We start from the raw sequence: 21,781 nt of genomic DNA, 5'->3' as shown, positions 1-21,781 counted from the left end.
TTCATCAATGGATCCTGCCTTGAGCCATTATTCCTGTGGTTTTCTAATGGTGATTTTTCTACTTCCTTCATTCAGCCTACAATTATTAGTTGGAATTCTTCTGTACGAGTTGTTCCTTCTACTTTCACGTATTCATTTGGTCATTTTTTTATAGCAATACAGACTCGTGGATATTTACTTGATTCTTTGGGTTATAATCCAATACTATCCTTTTTTTTTTTTTTTTTTTTTTTTTTGCGCTACGTGGGCCTCTCACCGCCGCGGCCCCTCCCGTTGTGGAGCACAGGCTCCGGACGCACAGGCCCAGCGGCCATGGCCCACAGGCCCAGCCACTTCGCGGCATGTGGGATCCTCCCGGACCAGGGCATGAACCCGTGTCCCCTGCATCGGCAGGTGGACTCTCAACCACTGCGCCACCAGGGAAGCCCTTTATTTATTTATTTTTAACATCTTTATTGGAGTATAATTGCTTTACAGTGTTGTGTTAGTTTTTGCTGTATAATAAAGTGAATCAGCTATATGTATGCATATATCCCCATATCCCCTCCCTTTTGCACCTCCCTCCCACCCTCCCTATCCCACCCCTCTAGGTGGTCACAAAGCACCGAGCTGATCTCCCTGTGCCATGCGGCTGCTTCCCACTAGCTATCTATTTTACATTTGGTAGTGTATATATGTCCATGCCACTCTCTCATTCGTCCCAGCTTCTCCATAGTGGCTGTATCAGTTTACATTCCCACCAACAGTGCAGGAGGGTTCCCTTTTCTCCACACCCTCTCCAGCATTTACTGTTTGCAGATTTTCTGATGATGGCCATTCTGACCTCTCATAGGGTTTTGATGAGGAGTAGGTGAGTTCACATAAAGCACTTAGAACAGTGCCAGCACACTGGTGCAGAGCAGCAGTGCTGTATGATGGGTGGAGGGCGGGTGGTAGGTGGAGCCCCACTTTTCCTGCCTCCCCCACTCCCCACCCCATCAACTGTCCTGCCCGCTCTCTCCAGCTCTCTCTTCTCATCAAAGACAGAGGGTCTCAATAGTCACAGTGGATGGAGGACAAGGGAACAGATGGGAGAAGTGCTTATGAGGATGACTAGGCAGGAACTGAAGACAGGTTGGGTGCTGGAGGTGGGGGGCAAGGGAGAGGAAGGAGATCAGAGTGATGCCTGGTTTGGGGCTGGGACAATGGGGGGCTGGTTGTGCTAATCCCACAATTGGGGGCACTGGAGGAGGGCAGTTCTTTTGTGGTGCGCAGGCTCCAGGGCGCGTGGACTCTGTAGTTTGTGGCACACGGGCTCTCTAGTTGAGGTGTGCAAGCTCAGTATTTGTGGCGCACGGGCTTAGTTGCCCCGTGGCATGTGGGATCTTAGTTCCCTGACCAGGGATCGAACCCACGTCCCCTGCATTGTAAGGCGGATTCTTTACCACTGGACCACCAGGGAAGTCCTGGAGGGCAATTCTAAGGAGGAAAGGAACCATTTCTTGTTGGATGTGAACTCAGACAACAAGTGTTCCCTGAGCACACACTTCACCCCAGAGCTTGTATCAGGTAACAGGCGCCCAAGGAGAAAGGCTCAGTTTGTGTCCTCAAGGAAGCCGCCAGTGGGATAGGATACGGGAGGCAGATGCATAAGCACATGGAGGCACTAAGGTTTCCATGTTCAGGGCTCCCAGGGCCCCAGAGAAGGGGGCAGTCAGCTTAGACGAGGCCTGGGGACACTGTCAAACATGCCTTCAGGGGGGCTGAGTTTTGGATGGAGCTGTGCGTGGTGAGCTGGGGCTAGAGTGGAGGTGAGAGCCCCGGCAGAAGGGAATCCTGCCCGCACAGGGGGGACAAAACAGCCTGAGTCATTCCGTGAATGATGGGCAGCTTGGTTAGAAGCTGGCTGGTGGTAAGAATGTGGGCTAGAGGGTAGGCAGGTGTGAATGAGGCCCCAGAGGCAAACAGGGCCTGAGGTACCCCTTGAGCCAGGGAGTAATTACCCTTACTTCCTCAGCTCCTCCAGATGGAGGAGGTGCGACGGATCCCTGAGGAATACTCTCTGGGGCGGATGGCAGAAGGCCTGAGCCACCAGGACCCCATCATGAAGGTGCTGTCCATCCGAGGCCTGGTCATCCTGGCCCGAAGGACTGAAAAGGTAAATGGAGGGTAGGGGAGAGCCCACCCAGCTAGACCCCTGACAGGAGGAAGGATGGAGCTTGGCCATCCTTGACTCTCCAATACTGGTGGCTGGAATCAGAACTCATTTCTGTCTCTGCCTCAGTTATCCCATCTGTAAAATGTGTATCACTTAATAATTCTCTATATACTTTATTCTTTTTTTTTTTTTTGTGGTACGCGGGCCTCTCACCGTTGTGGCCTCTCCCGTTGCGGAGCAAAGGCTCTGGACGCGCAGGCTCAGTGGCCATGGCTCACAGGCCCAGCCACTCCGTGGCGTGTGGGACCCTCCCAGACCGGGGCACGAACCCGTGTCCCCTGCATCGGCAGGCAGACTGTCAACCACTGCGCCACCAGGGAAGCCCCATTAGCATTATTAAAAGTGCTGTGTTTTTCTCTACCAGGCACTGTTGTTGTGGCTTAGGATTTAGAGGGACAAAGGGACAGGATATAGACTCAGAAAGCTAGCTAACAATGCATGGTATCATCTATATAGTGCCAAGAAGCGGGGAGACAACAAAGGGCCTCAGGTATCCAGGCTAGGAAGGAGTGAGTGAGGCCAAAGAGGGCTTTGGGGACAGCAGAAGCTTGAATGAGGGCATACCAGGCAGGTGGGACAACATAAGCAAAGGCCTGGAGGTGGGACTTGCTTGACCAAGTTCATCTCAGTGAATCAGAGGCTGGGTCTCCCATCTGTTAGCACAGATAGGAGCCCCCATCCCAAATGCTCCTTCTCCACAGACCACCAAGGTGCAGGCCCTCCTGCCCTCCATGGTGAAGGGTCTGAAGAGTGTGGATGGGCTGCTGGTGGTGGAGGCGGTCCACAACATCAAGATCATATTCAAGGGGCAGGACCGGAAGCTGATGGACAGCTCGGTCTATGTGGAGATGCTGCAGATCCTGCTGCCACACTTCAGTGATGTAAGGAATCCCATGGGGGTGGGAGGATGGGGTGGGGTGGCACCCGGAGGGCAGTTCTTTACTGCTCTGGGGGTTGCAGTAGCTCCCACAGCCTGTTGGGACCTGTGCGAGGCCGAGTCAGCCCAGGGGAAGGGGCACTAGTCCCGACTGGTCCTGGTCTCTTTGTAACTGGTTTGCACAGAGAACGTTCCTTTTCTAATTAGTTCTCACAGAGGGAGGTCTTTTTGCGTCATCAAGTTTCCCCAGAGACTTGCCTCACTGTGATTGGTCCACCTAGAGGGGTCACTGTTTTATGATTGGTCGCAGCAGAGGGGGGCATTTTCCCACTTGGCACGAAGGCACATTTTAGGCTAGTGGGGGCCCTGGCTGGGAAGAGTGGGCAGAGCTCCAGACCTAGGCTTTGCTGAGGGAGACGCCAGCCCCAGATCGGCCCACCAGGTGGCCTTCACTGTTTTCCGTCTCTGTGTGACTTGAGCCTGGAGGGGCCCTCAGAATGAGTGGAAGGAAGGCCATGTGCCTCCATGTGGGGCACAGAGGCCCAGGCAGCCTCCTGGAAGACGGAGCATGCCTGAGCCTCTGGATCTGCCCCAGTCACGAGAGGACGTGCGCTCCTCCTGCATCAACCTGTACGGCAAGGTGGTCCAGAAGCTGCGGTCGCCCCGCACCCCAGCCGTGGAGGAGCAGATGATCAGCACCTTGGTGCCCCTGCTGCTGACCATGCAAGAGAGCAATGCCAAGGTGAGCCAGGTGAGTGTGCACGGCCCTGAGCCCAACCTAGAATCACAGATGATCCATCACCGGACAGTTTATTGATCTCTGGCCAAGTCTGTTTACCAAAGGTACCCATGTCAGTATTTCTCTTCAAAACAGCCAACTTCACTTGCATGTTTCAAATAGGAATTGCTTTTCCAAAATCCAGTTTCATACAGTTTTTTGGGGGGAACACGTTCCGGCTGTCCTGGAATTCCACAGCTCTGGTGTTCTCTTCCTGTTGGCCCCCAGAAATGTGTGAAGACCCTGTTCCACTGTTCTTGCTTCATGGCTTGGGAATTGCCAAAAAGAGCTTACAGTCGGAAGCCCTGGGACAACCAGCAGCAGATGGTGGCCAAAATTTGCAAGTACCTTGTGAGTGCTTCCAAGACTACCGTGGGTCCTTATGAGTGTGTTGGAGGTGGCAGGTTCTTTCCTTGCCTCTTTTTTCTTTTTACCTGAGCATCCTTACTGACAATTCCATGACCACCTACAAGTCGTTGGCTCCTGGAAGTTCATCTTTGTCTCTCACTCCTCTCTCCACTTCTGGTGTTCCCTCTCCATGGCTTACCGACATCTCCCCCAATGAACCACACACACCTTAAGCTCAGCATCTCTTCTGAACTTATGCCTATCCCATGTCAGTTCTGCTCTGTCCCTCTAGATCCCCAAAAGCTGAAACCTAAAACTAACTGAGGCTTATTCCTCTCCCTCACCTTCACCTTTGATCAATCTTAAATATCCTTAATACCTCTGATTCTGTCTTTCCCTCCCCCTCCGCACTATCATTACCCTTAGCTCAGGTCATGGATGTCTCTCAGCAGGGCCATTGGTCCAGCCATCCAGTGGGTCCCCAAGCCTTGAATCTCATTCCCTCCAGTCCACTCCCCATTCAGGCCACCAAAATGGTGTGGTTAAAACACAGTCTGTCTATATTATATCCCTGCTTGAAGAGCTCCATTGGCTCCCTTTTCTACAACAGTAATTCCCAGTGTGTATTCTTTGCAACACCAGTCCTACATATGCCCCACAGGGGAGAAAAGAAGTTCCAAGACAAATAAGTTCGGGAAATACTGCGTCGTCATCTTCCTCTTGGGGATTTGCAGTGCCATCGGTACATTAAAGCTCTGAGATATTCTGTGCTGAGGAAATGTTTCATGGTTAATTCATGGTTTCCCAAAGTTATTTAACCACAGAACTCCCTGTCGAGATAACACCTGAGAACATCCTGCAGTAGGAGAGAGCCATATATACAGTGAACTCCTGCACTGCAGGATGCAGCCTGGTTCCTCCACATACAATTTGGGAAGCTTTGCCATCTAGTCCCATCTACCTTCCCTGTTGTTATGGGCCGCGTCCCCCAGGATGCAGACTCTGAGGCAGAGATTGGCATGCAGGAGGTTTATTAGGGAGCACCCTTGGGATCAGTCCCTGTGGAAGGAAGGGCAGAGAGCAGGAGTGGCAGAGGGAAGAGTCAAGCTGCAGTGTAGTTTCAGGGGAAGTCTCAGCCAACACTATGCTGAGATACCTCACACTGGAACTAGGGGTCAGGTTTCCACATAGACTGAGCCGTCTGTCAGTTTCCGGTTCTGTCCCTTGAAGAAGGTCTTGAGGTTGTGGATTGCCCTGTCATTGGATGCCAGCCCGCCTGGGAAGAGACATGACTTTGGGCCAGCAGTTCTCTTCCACCAAAGCAATCTGTACCTGGGGGAATAAATCCTTTACACCCTAAGGGAGATCTGGCTGGGGCCTACAGCATCCCCATTCTCCCACCAACCTAACAAAAATATACAAAGTAACAGATTGTTACTTTGCAACAATAACCGTTATCAACAATGCTCAAAACTTCTGCAATCCAGTGCCTAATATTTTACCTCATTTTACAGAGGGAAAAAGGCCTGGAGGAAGTGTTTGACCAGGGTCGCTAATTCAAATACTTACCATGATCTGTGACTGTGCAGATTATAAGTGACGTGGAGGTGGTAGGGCTGTGACAACCTGGAGCGCCCAGGCTCTGTTTTTTGTTTTTTTTTTTTAAGCATTGGTTTTATTTTTTTTTCCTTTTTTAAAAAAATATTTATTTATTTAGACTGTGCCGGGTCTTAGTTGCGGCACGCAAAGTGTTAGTTGCAGCATGCAAAATCTTCGTTGTGGTATGCAGGATCTTTTAGTTGCGGCACGCGGGCTCATAGTTGTGGTATGTGGGCTTCTTAGTTGCGGCATGCAAACTCTTAGTTGTGGCATGCATGCGGAATCTAGTTCCCCAACCAGGGATCGAACCCCGGGCCCCCTGCATTGGGAGTGCAGAGTCTTACCCACTGGACCACCAGGGAAGTCCCCCCAGGCTCTGTTGAAAGCACAAGTGGAGAGCTCCAGCTCACCATGCAGCCCACTCTCACCAGGGCCTCCAGTTTCACAAGAAAATCTAGATTTTTATAAGATATTAATTAACAATCAATTTAGCTTATTTAAAACACTGTGCTGGCCGCTGCCCTGCCAGGCACTTGTGGCTTGTGGGCTTCCAGCTTGTGACCTCTGCATTAAACCCTTCCGGATTCTCAGTCTCTTCTTTGCTCTCCAGGCATCAGCAGCTCTGCTCATATGAAGGTCAACCTCTAGCCTTAGCTTTAAGAAGGGGTCCATAACCTAGTCATTCATTCATCCAACACTTTCTAGGCACCTGCGCCATGCCAAGCTCTGTCCAGGGTACTGAGGTCTCTGAGCTGAGTGAGCTGGCCCCTTCTTTGGGGTGAACACCAGATTCAGTGGGGGAGATAGGTATAAATAATTATAGGCCAATGTCATAGGTGCCATGACAAAGGCTGTGCAACATGCTATGGAAATGTCAAGAGTGGTGGGATCAGCTTTGCCTGAGGCTTGTGGAAAGCTTTGGGGAGGAGCTGGTTTCTGAGCTGAGCACCAAAGAATGAGAGGGAACTCATCAGGAAGGAAAGAGGGAAAGGCACTCCAGTCAGGAGCAATGGCTTCTACCAGGTACAGATCTGGGGAGAGCTGGGCCATGACTGGGACCGGAGCATGGTGTGCATGGAGGTGGTGATGGAAGTTGACACTGATTTGCCCACCAGGCCCAGGAGTTTACTCCCTGACATGCAGATTGTCAACAGGAGAGTCATCAGATAAGATTTCTCTTCATCTCCCTCAACAGTCTCTTAGCAGATTGCCTGCCCCCTAGTTTCTACTTGATCACACCCAACCTGAACATCAATGTCAGACTATTTTGCCCAAAACATTGTTTTGTCATTGCCCTATTAAGAATGAGTGCTGGCTTCGTATTTTCTAATGCATAAGGAAGCCCTATTCCTATCTGGATTTTAAGGACTTTTAAGACCCTCCTAAGTCTCTAGTTTATTCCCCACTGCTCTGTAACTTGAATCCTTTACCTTGGTCAAACTTGTCTCCTTAGTCATGTCCCTCGCATGCCATGTCCATTCTCAGCTCTGGCTGGACTTGCATTTATTTTATTTTTTAAAGTATATATATTTATTTATTTTTAATTTATTTTTGGCTGTGCTGGGTCTTCATTGCTGTGTGCGGGCTTTCTCTAGTTGCGGCGAGTGGGGGCTACTCTTCATTGCAGTGTGCGGGCTTCTCTTTGTGGTGGCTTCTCTTGCTGCAGAGCATGCGCTCTAGGCACACGGGCTTTAGTAGTTGTGGCACGTGGGCTCAGTAGTTGTGGCTCGAGGGCTCTAGAGCACAGGCTCAGTAGTTGTGGTGCATGGGCTTAGTTGCTCTGCAGCATGTGGGATCTTCCCAGACCAGGGCTTGAACCCATGTCCCCTGCATTGGCAGGTGGATTCTTAACCACTGTGCCACCAGGGAAGTCCCTGGACTTGCATTTTAGAACTTACCTTCCGGCTGTAGCAGGTGGGTGGATTGGAAGAAGAGACAACCAAGGCAGGAGGACCATTGAAATGACTGTTGCAATCAGCTAAGAGAACATGAGGCCTGGCCTCTGGGAGAGTCCAGAATGGGTAGCAGAGATGTTTAGGAGGCAAGGAGCCAGGATCCGACTGCCTGACATGGTCCCCATTCCTAGCTTTGGGAGGGGTGGATGGGTAGTCCCTCTGAGGGCTCAGCACTCTCAGGTTTCTCTTTGTCCCAGGTGGACACCCATCAAGACAGTGCCTTCACGTTCCTCAGCCAGAGCCTGGAGTACACCAAGAGTTCCAGGGCCTCCCTCCGGAAGTCCTCGGTCATGTTCATAGGTAACCTGCCCTAGCAGAACTAGTCTTACTGCTTCCTCCCCTTGGAAGGAAGCTGCGGCCCTTCTGGCACTGGGTGGATGCCTCCCCTTGGGTGCAAGCCTTGGCCAGCAGACGGCCTTGGTATAAATTAGAAAGGTGTCCCCTCCTCTGAGATCACTGCTTGGGAAGTGAGCCAAGGTCACAACCTTGGCATCTGTACGCAGAAGTGCTGCGTTCCCCCTGAGTACGGTGGGGTCCAGGCCCAGCAGGAGCTTGCTGTTGACCTCGGCAGGAGGCGCCAAGCTGCACAGTGGAAAAGTGAGCTAGGATCTCAGCTCCATGATCCCCTTTCTGTGTGACCCCAACTGAGTCATTTACTCCCACTGAGGCTCCTCTGTAAGATCTGTAAGATCATCGGTAAGATGGGGATCAACTCCTACTTCATGGACCGGATGAGAATATTTTTTGCGTGTGTGAACACTGGCAGATAAAGGTGCTCCCTCAGTGTTAGTCACCTTCATCCTTCTTTCCACAGTCCCGACCTCTGCCTTTCTGGGGGAAAAACCATAGATTCCCCTCGCTCAGGGTCCCCCCATAGGACCCGTCTGATGGCATGCTTTCTCCTCTCAGCTACCCCCCTCCCCTCCGCTCTCTGAAATATCCACACACCCTTCAAGGATCAGGAGACCCTACTGCAGAGAGGCTTGGAGAGGATGACGTTCCCAGCCCTCCACCTTGTAAAGCGATGTTTCTTTTAGTACCTTCGCCCAATTCACTTGCAGTTTTTCATCCATCCTGTCATCCATGCATGCATTCATTGGCTTATGCCGCAAACATTGATTGATCCTCTTCTCTGTCTCAGGCACTGCGCTTAGCCTAGAGAAACACAGAACTTTTCAGGAGGTGATGCTGATGTTTGGGGGTGGGGAGGTGTAGGGGTGGCTCTTAACGTGATCAGTTCCGGGACATATGAGTGATGCCCAGGACAGGGGGCAATCCCTCAGGCTGTGGGGACCGGCTCAGGGACATCTTCTCACACAGAGTGACATTATTTCTTAAATTTTGACTTCTCTAAAATCTCACTCCAAATTAATCACTTCTAAAAATGTTGGTGTTTAACACCCTGGGAGTCTTCTCTGTGTCAGGGCCTGTGCTGGGAAAAGAAAGCTGGGTAGCACCTGCATCTGCCCGCAGACAGCTCCTAGCGTGGTGTTTTGATTCCTAACCTCTTGCGGGTTATGGATCTTTTGTGAGACCCCAAAGAAAGTTATGAGCACTTTCCCTAGAAAAATGCATATAAGCATACACTCAGAGACCATCCTTTCTACTCCCCCGTCCCCAGTGGATCTAAGCTGAAGAAACCCCTGGTCTGGTGGGAGATGTTCACGAATCACAAGTAAAATACAACACAGTATATACAAGTAGAGAGAAACTCAGAGAGTCTGGGAACCCAGAGAGGCATTTAACTAGCTTGGGGGCAGGGTCAGGAAAAATTTCCTGGAGGAGCGACTGTGTTAAACTGAATATTCAAGGACAAATAGGAATTAGCCAGGCACAGAAATGTGGGAAGGGCCTCTTGAGAGGTCCGGCTCATTCACGGATCCACAGGTACTTTAGGAGCTGGGCATGCAGGCTGGGAGCAGGGTAGGCCTGAGCAGTGTGGCCGAGGAGCTGAGTCTCAGCCCCTCCCGGGGCCCCACCAACCACCTGCCCGGAAGGTATGCGAGGCACTTGGTACTCTTCCTGTTACTGTGGCTCAAACTCCCTGGAGGAGGGGGTGCTGAGGCAGCACCTCCCTGAGTATAAGGACACTAAGGACCAGCCTGGGGAAGAGACCACCTAGGGCCACCTCTCAGAGTCAGCTGCCACCCAGCTCCTGCTCCTGTCCTGGTGCCACCCCTGCCTGCTGGACCTGCCGCCTCTCCTAGGAATCTGTGTCGTAGGGGATCTGTCCCAGGTCAAGACAAAGTTCTCTTTTTGTGTCCTTACTTGTGGGGCTGGAAGAGGGTAGGGAGAGCTTTTCTGAGGGGGTCTGGTCCAAAGGTGGGGGTCGGAGTCAGGGGGTGGAGGCACTCACCTCTCAGATTATGCTCAAGTGTCCCTGGTCCCCTGCATGGAGAGCATCATGACGGAAGATCATCTGAATGAAGTTAAAGCCGGTAAGTCCTGCCCTGCGTTGGTGAGATTTCAGGGGCCAGTGAGGGAACGAGTAGGCTCACAGTGGGTAATGGGAAAGGGAAGGGTTGTGTCCCAAGGCCAGGGGTTTTAGCTCAGTCCAACTGTGCTGGTATTGACCCAGGCAAGTACATGTTAAGTACCGTGGAGTCACCAAGACACAGACACACAACCCCACCCTAGGGGAGCCTATGATCCAGGAAACGAGGCTCAGAAAATAAGACCAAAAACCATTTAGTGTAGAGCAAGTAGTTCAGACTCTTAAGGGAGCACGTGAATTTTGTAACTGGGGAAGCTGATGGCAGCATGAAGGTAGGCTGGGGTAGTCCAAGAAGGCTTCCCGGAGAATGCACGTTTTGATTCAGGCTTCAAAAGGCATGAACAATTTGAAGAGCTGGGAGATGAGGGTATGCTGGGCAGAGTGCTAAAGCCAAGGCATGAAGGGAGAAGGCTGAGGTGTGAGTCTCATGGGTGGACCTGGTCTTAACAAGCGACTTCTCTCCTCCCCATAACTCAGCTCTGGAAAACTTGAGACACGACCCAGAAGCATCAGTGTGCATCTACACGGCTCAGGCCCAGGACAGCATCCTGGCCAGCTGCTGGCGGGACTCTTGGCCACTGCCACATGGGGACTCTTGGGCGTGTGACCCGGCTACCATGCACCGCTGGAGCCCTAGCTGTGAGAACCTGCCCACTTCCCACCAGCGGCGCTCCTGGATCATGCAGGTGCTGGGTTCCTTGAGGATGTCCTTGAAGCAGTGATGTCCCTGAGCCCCCAGCCCTCCTTGGAGGTGGCCATGGCCCCAGCCATGCTCACTATAAATGCCACGTGTTTTGCCTCTCCTCACGGAATGTTTCCTATGAGATGAGCATGGCCTTAATCATTGAGTCAGTCAACATTTACAGATGGACATATTCTGTCCTGTCCACATATTATAAGTGGGGAGGCTGAGGCTCAGAGAGGTGGTATGGCTTGCTCAAGGCCACACAGTAAGTCTGCTAGATGTCTCAGGTTCCCCTCCCTCACAGGGAGAGAATAAGAACAAAAGGAGATGATGATTTGGGTAGCCTTTGGAGGAGGAAAAGAGAACCCCCTCCACCCCATGATATCATGCATATCCCAGAATCCTGATCTCTGATTCTCACCCTCCAGTCTTTGCCCAGCAAAGTCTTTGCCCAGCAATTGGCCACCACTCAGTAAATATTGCAATTCGGGCAATATTTACTGAGCACCTAACCTGGGCCAGGCCTGCTCTGGGTGCCAGAGATACAGATGTGAATGAGTCCCAGCCCCAGGCCCTGGGCAGTTCATAGTCTGATGCAGTGGTTCTCAACTGGGGGTGATTTTGGCCAGGTCTGAAGACATTTTTGGTTGTTACAACTTGCGGTGGGAATATTATTGTCATTAGCGGGTAGAGGCCAGGGATGCTGCGAAACATCCTACAGTGAACAGGGCAGCCCTACAGCAAAGACTCGTCCACCTCAAATTGTAGAAGTGCTAAGGTTGAGAAACTTTGGCCTAATGGAAGTATCAGAGACATATAAAGACACGAACAGCCCAGCAGGTCAATGCTGTGCTGAGCGGCAGCATAGGGGCTGTGAAGTCCAGAGGAGGTACATCAGCCAGCTGGGGGTTGGAGTGTCAGGGAAGGCTTCCCAGAGAAGAGACGTCCCCTCCAGGGGGTTTGGAAAGATGACCATATGACAGGCGTGTATGGAGAAGAGCAGGGCACATGGGACCAAGAACCAACCAACTACAGATTCATAGGTGCCCTGGAGCCCAGAGCAGGAAGGAAGAGGAGGACAAGGGCTGGGTCAGTATGGCCTTGGAGGCTGTGTTAAGGAGGAAGACTTCAGAGTCTGGGAAGGCATGGTGGGAAGGGGAGAGGCAAGCAGTGGGGAGATGTGGGCAGGTGTCTGCTTTAGAAAGCTCCCTCCTCGTGTGCATACAGGCACTGCTGATAGGAGGGCAGATGGTAACCATTCTGGACAGGAATCTGTCACTCTTCAGTCATATTAGGTTTATGCATGCCCGTAACTCAGCAATTCCACTCGTGGGCACACGTGTCAGGGAAATATTCCCATAGGTCCATAAGGGGAGACGTATGAGGAAGTCTTAGTGTTATCTGTGGTGCAAGGCAGAGGAGGCAGCCTGAGGACCCATCTTCGGGAAGTGAATGGGCACTCTGGAGTCCCACGCAGCAGTTAGGGGCAGTAGGGGTACATGTAGCACCATGGATGGGACCTAAAACCTAGTGCCGAGGGAAAAAACTATATAAAACATATGCACAAAAGAAGTTGCATCTTGCAAGGACACTTACAAACTGAAAATGTCCATTAAAACACATTAGAGTGATAGGAGTGGGAAAGGAGGAGGGCTCTGGAGCATAAAAGGGAATAAATCAGAAAACAGAGAGGAAGAAAGCCCATGCAGGAATGGAGGGAAAGTGCTGGGTCGGGGGAGTGGACAAGAGCACAGACAGGGAGACCCGGCTAGAGGCTTTCGGGGCCTGGCAGGGGCCTGGGCTGCAGTGCAGGATGGAGAGGGTGACTGGACCTGTGGGAGATTGAGGAAGGAGAATTTTCAGAATCTGGTGGATGACAGGAGGGAGAGCAAGACGTCAGGATGGTGCCCAGGTTTCTGGGTGGATGACTAGGCCAATGGTGTCCCCCACTGAGCATCCCTCAGGACCAGGAGCAGGTTGGGGGAGGGGTGAGTTCAGTCTGGACATGGTGAACTTGAGGGGCTTGTCTGCCATGCTAGTGGAGACCACCCCCAGGTGCTGGCTGCATGCGGGAGGGATCTGAGATGGAAACAGATTTGGGATTCATCTGTGCACAGGTGTGAGCTGAGATTCCCTGGGTGAGTGTGCAGAGCAGGAAGAGACGTAAGCCTGAGGGGCACCTACATTTAAGCTCCTGCTGGGGATGAGGAACCCACGAAGTTGACCACACAGTCATCTTCCAATAAACGTAGGCCAAGGCCATCAGGATTCTGGGCCTGAGAGAGTAGGAAATGGGGTGGTCATTTTGCATAACCTTGTCCATTGCCAAGAATGTTCACGAGCATTGCCTCATTTGAATCTCACAGTAGCCATATGGAATTAAGGGGAAGGCAGTTTGGCTTCATTGCCCACATTCTCCAAATGAGGACAGGGCTCAAAGACGGTGGGTGTTGTCCAATGTCATGCCAGGAAGCAATAGAAGTGTGGATCCCAAAGGCCTCCCAACTCCCATGCTTGAGCTCTTTCCACCTAGAGACACTGCCGTTTTCATTGGCCCGCATCCTGGTCTTGGTGGCCTTGATAAATAACAGCCACCTATTCTGGGTCTGGGTGGTCTTGAAGCACAAAGGAGTCTGATAGGCTCAATTATTGGCCAAGGACCCCAAGTAGTCTCGAGTTGGAAGGGTCAAAGAGCACATCCCTTCTCTGAACCTTCCCTACCATCACCTAAAATCTTACAGGATTTTATAGGAATCACATTTAAAAAAGGAAGAAAAAGACTTTGTAGGCTCTGTATTCAGGAAGGGAAAATAAATAAAGAGAATAAAAGGGAATCCTTAGGGAGCGGGCTAGAGGAGGAAGTGTGGAAAAGGAGGTTTGGATTTAGAGGAAAGGGAGCATTTGGACCAGGTGTTCTGCTGGGTGTGGGTGAGGTAGAAAGGAAAAGACACACAGTCCTGGCCCTGGAAAGCTCCACGTGTCATCCTTAGCCCTGCTGTCTGTCTCATCCTCGTGTCAAATAATGAGCAAGCCTGCCAGCTCTGCTTCTGGGCTTCAGATCTCTTTTCTCCCTTGGACTCTCACCAGCATTCTCCTTGTCAATCTCTTAATCCAGACTCCCCCATCAATCCTTCACCTGGCAACCCAGGCCTTCCTAAGACAAATTTGCCCATAGGTCTGTCAGTGGCTCACTGTCCTCTGCAGGATAAAGGGCTACAGGGCAGTCAGGACCTCTGGCCCCCACCCACCTCGCTGGCCTTCCTCTTAACTCTTGCGGTAGCCAGCATGCAGGCTGTTGCCCACACGCGTGTGTCTGCACATGGGCTCCCACTGCCTAAAATGCCCAACTTCCTTTCAGCCCCCATCCATCTGCAGAGATAGTCCTCATCTCTGCTCCCAGGTCTGTGTCACCTCCTCTGTGAAACCTCCCTGAACCCCCGAGGGAACACCCACTCCTCTGCGCCTCCACTGCACAGGCTTGTGACCAGCTGGGGTTTAGATTGGTCTGCCACCTGCCTGTCTTTCCTTCTAGACTAGGCTCTGAGCTGCCAAGACTGTAGCACCCGATGCAGGGCCCAGCAGCCAGTTGCTGGGTAACCCCGGGGTTGCAGGAAGGCTTACCTGGCCCGGAGGCCTTGTTCCCATCTGAGCTGTGGGGACTGAGGGTAGAGATGGTTAACCTCAGAAACAGAGTGTGAGTACATCACTCCTTTCCTCAGAACTCTCCAGAAGGTCCCACTGCACGCTGAGGAAAACCCAAACGCTCAGACTCACAGCCCATTATCCCTCCCACCTACCTTCTGCTCACAATCCTTGCTGCACCACCCGAGCCCGGACCTCTCTGTTCCCTCCATGGGTAATGCTCTTGCGCAGACAACCCCCAGCCTCTTCCTTTGCTTGAATGCCTGCCCACCCTGTTTAAAACTTTTCTTCCATAGTCCTTGCTACCACCTGACAAGCTCTCACATCTTATTTGTTTGTCTGTCTCTCTCCTCCACCTAATCAACTCCTAGAGGGCAGGGATTTTACCTGCTTTGCCTAGCGCTGTATACCCAGCGACTAGAACAGGCCTGGAACACGGAAGGAGCTTAGGAACTATGGGTTGACTGAACCCACGACCCCAAAAGTACTCGGGAGGGCGCGGCGGGGCCGGTGCTTCCCGGGGTAGGGGTGGAGTCGGGTCGGTCACGCCCCCAGAAAGGCGGAACCAGAGGCACAAGGGCCGGCGCAGCCCGGAAGATTGAAGGAAGGGCACTCACGCCGCCGGAAGTTGTCGAGCGTTTCTCGGCGTCTGGACCGTGGCAGGAGAGCTAGGGAGCTGACATGGAGCGGCAGGAGCAGGACGCGGGCTCTGACGACGCCATGGACTCGTTCCTGGAAAAGTTCCAGAGCCAGCCTTATCGCGGCGGGTTCCACGAGGACCAGTGGGAGGAGGTGAGCGGGCCCGGGGTCTCCGCAAGTGTGTGTGTGTGTGTGTGTGTGTGTGTGTGTGCGCGCGCGCGCGTCGTCCGAACTCCTGGGGCCTCCAGGGCGCCGAGGCGCCTCCCTCACCTCCGAGCCCTGCCGCTGCCAGCGGAAACGTGGTTTCTACTTGAGTGTTAAAAATCGGCCCCGAAGTTTTGAGGGTCCTCTTAAGCTGCCAGTACGTTTAGGTGTACAGGTTTTGGAGTCAGAAACCTGTGACTCCACCACATACTGGCTGTAATACTGGGTCAGTTATTTCATCTATCTGAGCCCGTCCCCTCATTTGTAAGATTCCTCGAACTGTAACACCAGTCTCGTGGGATTGTGGCAAAGCTGAAGTGAGAGGGTGGGTAAAGTGCCAGGAACATACGAACGCTCAATTGATGGTGATTACTACCACTCTTATAAGAATGTGAGAACTGAAAGATCTTTAGGGATTATTCTACACTCTGTTTTACAGATGGGAAACTGGGGCCTGGATAGGGAGAGAGAAAGGCAGTCATGAAGATTTGCAAATTATGATGAGTAAGAAAACTTTGATGTAGAGACATGGAATTGGATGTACTCAGTGGAAAATCCTATTTATGTAGTTCATTCTTCTCTTAACAACCTCCAGGAATTTGAAAAGATCCCCTTATTTATGAAGAAAGCGCCATCAGAAATTGATCCCCAGGAGAATCCTGACTTGGCTTGCCTCCAGTCAATTATTTTTGATGAAGAGCGATCTCCAGAAGGTATCTTCAATGACTCTAACATTTGTTTTGCTTCTCCATTGAATTGAGATAAAGTGTGAGTCAGAAAGCTTCTGATGGATAACAAGAAGTAGTTAGCCCAAGCTAACTTGTCACTATTTATTCCAAATATACTTCTTTGGATACCTACTAAATGCTAGGCATTGGGGATACAGGAATGAATGAGACTGCCCTCAAAGGTTACATTCCAGTGGATAGCCAAACTGCCCTAAAGAATCAGGACAAACCTGTGTGATAAGTGCCAATGTGTAACTATAGGTGCTGTTGGAATACTAAAGGTGGGGGAGGTAGGAGTGGGCTTTCACTGGGTGGGAAATTTGAACTGAATTATAACAATTTTGTAGGCTTTTGCCAAGTTGAGGAGGGTAATTTGCATTCCAGGTACTCAAACAACACGTGCAAAAACAGAAGTGTAATTTCCCCGTTTCTTCTGTACTTAAAAAAAAGTCCTCTCAGACTTCCCTGGTGGTATAGCGGTTAAGAATCTGCCTGCCAATGCAGGGGACATGGGTTTGAGCCCTGATCGGGGAAGATCCCACATGCCGCGGAGCAGCTAAGCCCGTGAGCCACAACTACTGAGCCTGCACTCTAGAGCCCATGAGCCACAACTACTGAGCCCATGTGCCACAAGTACTGAAGCCTGCGCGCCTAGAGCCCGTGCTCTGCAACAAGAGAAGCCACCACAATGAGAAGCCCGCGCACCGTAATGAAGAGTAGCCTCCGCTCACTGCAACTAGAGAAAGTCTGCATGCAGCAACGAACATCCAACTCAGCCAAAAATAAATAAATAAATAAGCAAATAAATAAATAAGAAGAAAGCAAAATAATATTTGAAAAAAAGAGTCCTCTCTTCAAGAGCTAGGATAAGTATATATATATATATATATATATATATATATATTTTTTTTTTTTGCGGTACGCTGGCCTCTCGCTGTTGTGGCCTCTCCCCTTGCGGAGCACAGGCTCCGGACGCTCAGGCTCAGTGGCCATGGCTCATGGGCCCAGCCGCTCTGTGGCATGTGGGATCTTCCCGGACAGGGGCACGAACCAGTGTCCCCTGCATCGGCAGGCGGACTCTCAACCACTGCGCCACCAGGGAAGCCCAGGATAAGTATACTTTTTTCCTTTATGCTTTTTTTTTTTTTTTTCGTAAACACTTAATAATCTACCTTGTAAAATATTTGGAATTGATTGTAGTTAAGTATGTGTGACTTTATTTCTCCGTGGTGATACCCAGTTTTATAGCATTCGTTTTTGAGTTTTCTTTCCCTATTGGTTTCTTGTTTTTGTTTGTCATATATTACATTATTGCATGATTTAGAATTATTTTTAATGAGCCCTTTAAAAAATAGGAAATAGTGATCATTTTTTCTCTTTTTTGCAGAACAGGCCAGGACCTTTAAAGACGAGGGCAATGATTACTTTAAAGAAAAAGACTATAAGAAAGCTGTGATTTCGTACACTGAAGGATTAAAGAAGAAATGTGCAGACCCTGATTTGAATGCTGTTCTTTATTCCAACCGGGCAGCAGCACAGTACTATCTGGGTAATTTATTCCATTATTTAGTACTTTCTAAAAAATTAACTTATGATAAAAACAACTGTGTGATGGCTAGTGGAGGGTTTGAGAATGTCGGCGGAAGAGGAGCTGCTTATCCCAGAAGCCTAGGATAGCTTACTCTAACTGAACTCTGCTTTTCTAGATAGACTTGGTGAAAAGGGAAACCAGGTAGGTTCTATAATTCTTAACTGTCTGAACCAAATGAGTAACATCAAATACCTTAATACATGAGTTGGTATGATCTGGAATTTTTGAGCCCAAATGCTTCTACTCTCTCTCTCACAAAAGAAAGTTTTTTTCTGGCCTCTTCTCAAGGATGCTAGAAGGGTTAAGGCAATAGAGTTCTTTGTGTGAGAGAAACTGTGTTAATACAAGGGAGAATTTCTCAAAGAGTATTCTGTGGGACCTTTGAAGTAAAACATTCTTTGAACAAGTAAATTTGGACAGTGCTGCTGCTTCATGGGAGATCCGCAGTGCACATTAGTATGTTAATGCTGAGAAAACCTACAGCAAAGAACCTTACCCTGTGATTCTCAGGTTTTATAAGCCTCCTTTTCAAGTAACACTTATTAACATGCAGGACTGTTCTGCAGACATGACTTTGGGAAACACTGATTAATTGTTTGGGTGGCATTATTGTTGGTGACTATAGTCTTGGTCGTATTAGACCCATGTTTCTTATCACAGAGTTTTAGAGAGGACCTGGGAATGACCTCAGCCTTTTCTGAGGGGCTGGTAGACAATAAGCCTTGCAGTCTAGCTGGGATAAGTCTGTTGGGACTCGTCACCATTGGAGCAGAGTTTCTTTCTAATCATAGGCCGCTCCAGCTGTCTTCTCCTTTAGAACTTTAGAGATTATTTGAGCCAGCCGGCCCCGTCATTTTACATAGGCCCAGAGAGCGACCCCTTTGGTTAGTGCCAGAACCTTGACTAGAAACCCACTCTTCTAACTTCTGGAGGAATACATTTTCTTCATTGAGCAAACTGAGTTCTTGTTCCGTGCTAGGCACTGGCATCATAGAAGTGAGTTAAGACCTGACCTTTCCCTAAAGGAGCTTAATTCATTTACCTATTCAGTCAGTAAATAGAAAGCATTTACTGTGTGTAGGCACTGCACTGTGAATAAGAGCTACATAGTTCCTTTCCTTGGGGAACTAAAGAATGTCATGTATAGGGCTAATAAGACCAAAAACACCTTGAAAGAAAAAAACCGCATGTAATGTGATAACCAGAGGAGCAAATGTGTAATATTCAGAGACATTCCTTAAATGATGTCACTGCTATGGCTTACAGAGCACTTTCACATTTTTTTTTAATCCCTCTTGACCTCATAGCAGCTATGTAAGATAAATGAGGTTAACAGCTTTATCCCTAGTTAGCAGAGTAAGAAGCTGTGGTAATAAGTGTAGTAAAATGAATTGTTGAAGGGTACACAGTGCTAGCATTAGGATGTGGAATTGAGTTTGATTCAGAATACACTAAATGGAAGACCCCTTTACCCACGCTTCCGGAGGTACCTGGTGCTGTTGATTCTTTAGTCCTGAGTACTTTGTAGGTTCTACAGTATAGCTTGGTAGCTTTGAGTTTTCCCCCTGCTGGCTTAGAAGTCAGTTTTCTCAAGCCTAATTAGGCATTTAGCCTGTGTCTCTTTGTTCTCCAGCTTTAAAATGTGTTCTCTGTTGTTCTCATTCTTGTTGTCTCTGTGGATTTATGGCTTTTTTGTGGCAGAGGGGAAGTGGTAGGGGTTGAACTGCATGTGTTCAGTCTACTGCCTTTTACCAGAAGTTTTTGGATTTCTCTTATATGTATTTTTTCCATAGTTAGGATCATGCTGTTCTTCCAATTTTGTATTCAGTTCTTTTCACTTAATTTTATAACATAAACAATTTCACCTGTCATTAAATTATTTGTGAATACTATTTTAATAGCTACATAAAGTTGCATCATATGGACATACCAGGGTTTACACTATTTGCTTTACTATTCTGCTGTTGTTGAGTATATAGCTGCTTCTGGGTTTTTTTTGTTTTGTTTTGTTATTTTCGGTACGCGGGCCTCTCACTGTTGTGGCCTCTCCTGTTGCGGAGCACAGGCTCCGGATGCGCAGGCTCAGCGGCCATGGTTCACGGGCCTAGCCGCTCCGCGGCATGTGAGATCTTCCCGGACCGGGGCACGAACCCGTGTCCCCTGCATCGGCAGGCGGATTCTCAACCACTGCGCCACCAGGGAAGCCCTAGGTTTTTTTAAGTAATGCAAAAATGAACAAAGTTAGTGATAAAGTTTTTCCAGTAATTCTGGTTTTTCTTTAGGATTTGGCAAAAAACTATGACTCACAGGCCACATCTGGATCCCTGACCTCTTGTGAGCTAAAAGTGTTTTTTACATTTTTAAAGGATTGTAAAACAAAGAAGAATGTATAACAGACCATATGTAGCCTGTAAAGTCTGAAATATTTACTATATGGCCCTTTAGAGAAAAATTTTGCAGACCCCCAGGCTAGAGTTTTAGAAGTGAAATTAATAGGTAAATACCAAGCTGTTAAGTAATACTTACAGTATAAACTAGAAAGTGAAAGTCTATCTCATGCCTCCTAGTTTGGATAACCAGTGTGTATGATTGCACACCTTTTTTAAATGCACTTACAAATACGTATGTGTGTGTACCTGTGTCTGTATATTTAGATTGGTTTGTTTTATAAAGATGGGCTTCTATACACATTGACCCACCACTTAAAATAATATAGCACAGACATCCTATCATGCTTCTACATGCAGAGCTGTCTTACTCTTTTAAATAGCTGTATAGTATTTAGTAGTATGGATTTACCATAATTTATTTCATCATTACTAAATTGAGGGTATTTAGGTTATCTCCAGCTTTTCATAATTAAAAGTAATGCAGCAGTTAACATGCTTTTAGATTTATCCTTTTACATTTTTGCAAGCATTTTTTTTGTGTTGTTTTTTTGCGAGCATTTTTTTTTTTTAACATCTTTATTGTTTTGCAAGCATTTTTAAGGATCAGTCCTTAGAAGAGTATTGTTGGGTCAAAGTGTGTGTACAAAGTGCATGCCAATTTGCTTTCTAATTTACTCTTAGAGTGTCCTTTTTCCATATCTTCACCAATATTGGATATTATCTGTTTTTAGTTTTTACCAATTTCATGTTAATTTTAATTTCTCTAATCATTAGTGATGTTGAGTATCTCTCCATATGCTTACTAGCCATTTATAGTTGTTCGGTGGGTTGCCTGATGCTGTAAACATTTCTAAGGTGCTTGATGAGCACAACTATATTTTTTTCTATTGGGTTGGCCAAAAAGTTCGTTCAGGTTTTTCTGTAAGATGTTATGAAGAACCCGAACGAACCTTTTGGCCAACCCAATATAAACAGTTGCTCTGATTTTTATCTCTCCAAGATTGTCCAAGAGTGTTTTTGTTTCTACACACAAAATTTTGGAAGTAATCTGATCTCAAAACGTGTTTTCTCTTTTACTGAATGGTGTTTTGTTAGGCAATTTTCGTTCTGCTCTCAATGATGTGACAGCTGCCAGAAAGCTAAAACCCTGCCACCTGAAAGCCATAGTAAGAGGTAAGTCTTGTAGAGCTGTAGTATGATTGTCATCGCGGAAAAGCTGGCATGCACTGCACCAGAAGTATTTTAAGCTTTGATATGAAGGTGCTAAGATACTAATGAAGTCATCTTATTTTTGCCATCTTGATATTAAGTCCTTGTCAACAGCAACATGCCATTTTTAAAAGAATTCCCCAGAGAATAATCCAACCCTCTGTGTTTTAAGAATTTGTAGAGAAATTGAAACTTCTCATTTTAAATTAATAAAGATAAAATTAATTAAAATAAAGCAGTTTTAAAAGCCACATTCTAATTTTTTTTCCAAACTAGCTGATTGAAAGGCAAGATCTTCAAATGCCATGTTAATGTTAATTAAAAGATAAGTTATGGGACTTTGGCTGCTAACTCAAATGCTGAGATGTTCCCAGATTATTTTTTCTCTTGTAGTCTGACCTTTGTGTGTAATAATAGTGCTTTTATTACTTTTATACTTCACCTT

At 48.5% G+C, this 21,781-nt stretch overlaps 2 protein-coding genes across 2 annotated transcripts in view; both read left to right on the top strand.

Moving 5' to 3' along the window:
• Positions 1 to 10,970, top strand: part of MROH7 (maestro heat like repeat family member 7) — a 43,469-nt gene extending 32,499 nt beyond the window's left edge. The window contains 7 exon segments of the mRNA XM_029230296.1: positions 1,997 to 2,137; positions 2,899 to 3,078; positions 3,670 to 3,825; positions 4,081 to 4,203; positions 7,952 to 8,054; positions 10,130 to 10,192; positions 10,726 to 10,970. Coding sequence (XP_029086129.1) covers positions 1,997 to 2,137; positions 2,899 to 3,078; positions 3,670 to 3,825; positions 4,081 to 4,203; positions 7,952 to 8,054; positions 10,130 to 10,192; positions 10,726 to 10,970 — 1,011 coding nt within the window.
• Positions 10,971 to 15,199: 4,229 nt separating this feature from the next.
• TTC4 (tetratricopeptide repeat domain 4) overlaps positions 15,200 to 21,781 on the top strand; it is a 38,815-nt gene continuing 32,233 nt past the window's right edge. The window contains exons 1-4 of the mRNA XM_029229718.1: positions 15,200 to 15,367; positions 16,014 to 16,131; positions 17,534 to 17,695; positions 21,223 to 21,300. Coding sequence (XP_029085551.1) covers positions 15,257 to 15,367; positions 16,014 to 16,131; positions 17,534 to 17,695; positions 21,223 to 21,300 — 469 coding nt within the window. The 5' untranslated portion in view covers positions 15,200 to 15,256. The remainder of the gene's footprint in view (positions 15,368 to 16,013; positions 16,132 to 17,533; positions 17,696 to 21,222; positions 21,301 to 21,781) is intronic.

This window comes from Monodon monoceros, unplaced genomic scaffold (assembly GCF_005190385.1).
Source record: "Monodon monoceros isolate NGI ecotype Baffin Bay Population unplaced genomic scaffold, NGI_Narwhal_1 Super_Scaffold_18, whole genome shotgun sequence".
In the NCBI taxonomy this organism is placed as follows: Eukaryota; Metazoa; Chordata; class Mammalia; order Artiodactyla; family Monodontidae; genus Monodon; species Monodon monoceros.
The sequence above is the reverse complement of the archived record's forward strand: the minus strand, read 5'-3'. Positions and strand labels throughout refer to the sequence as shown.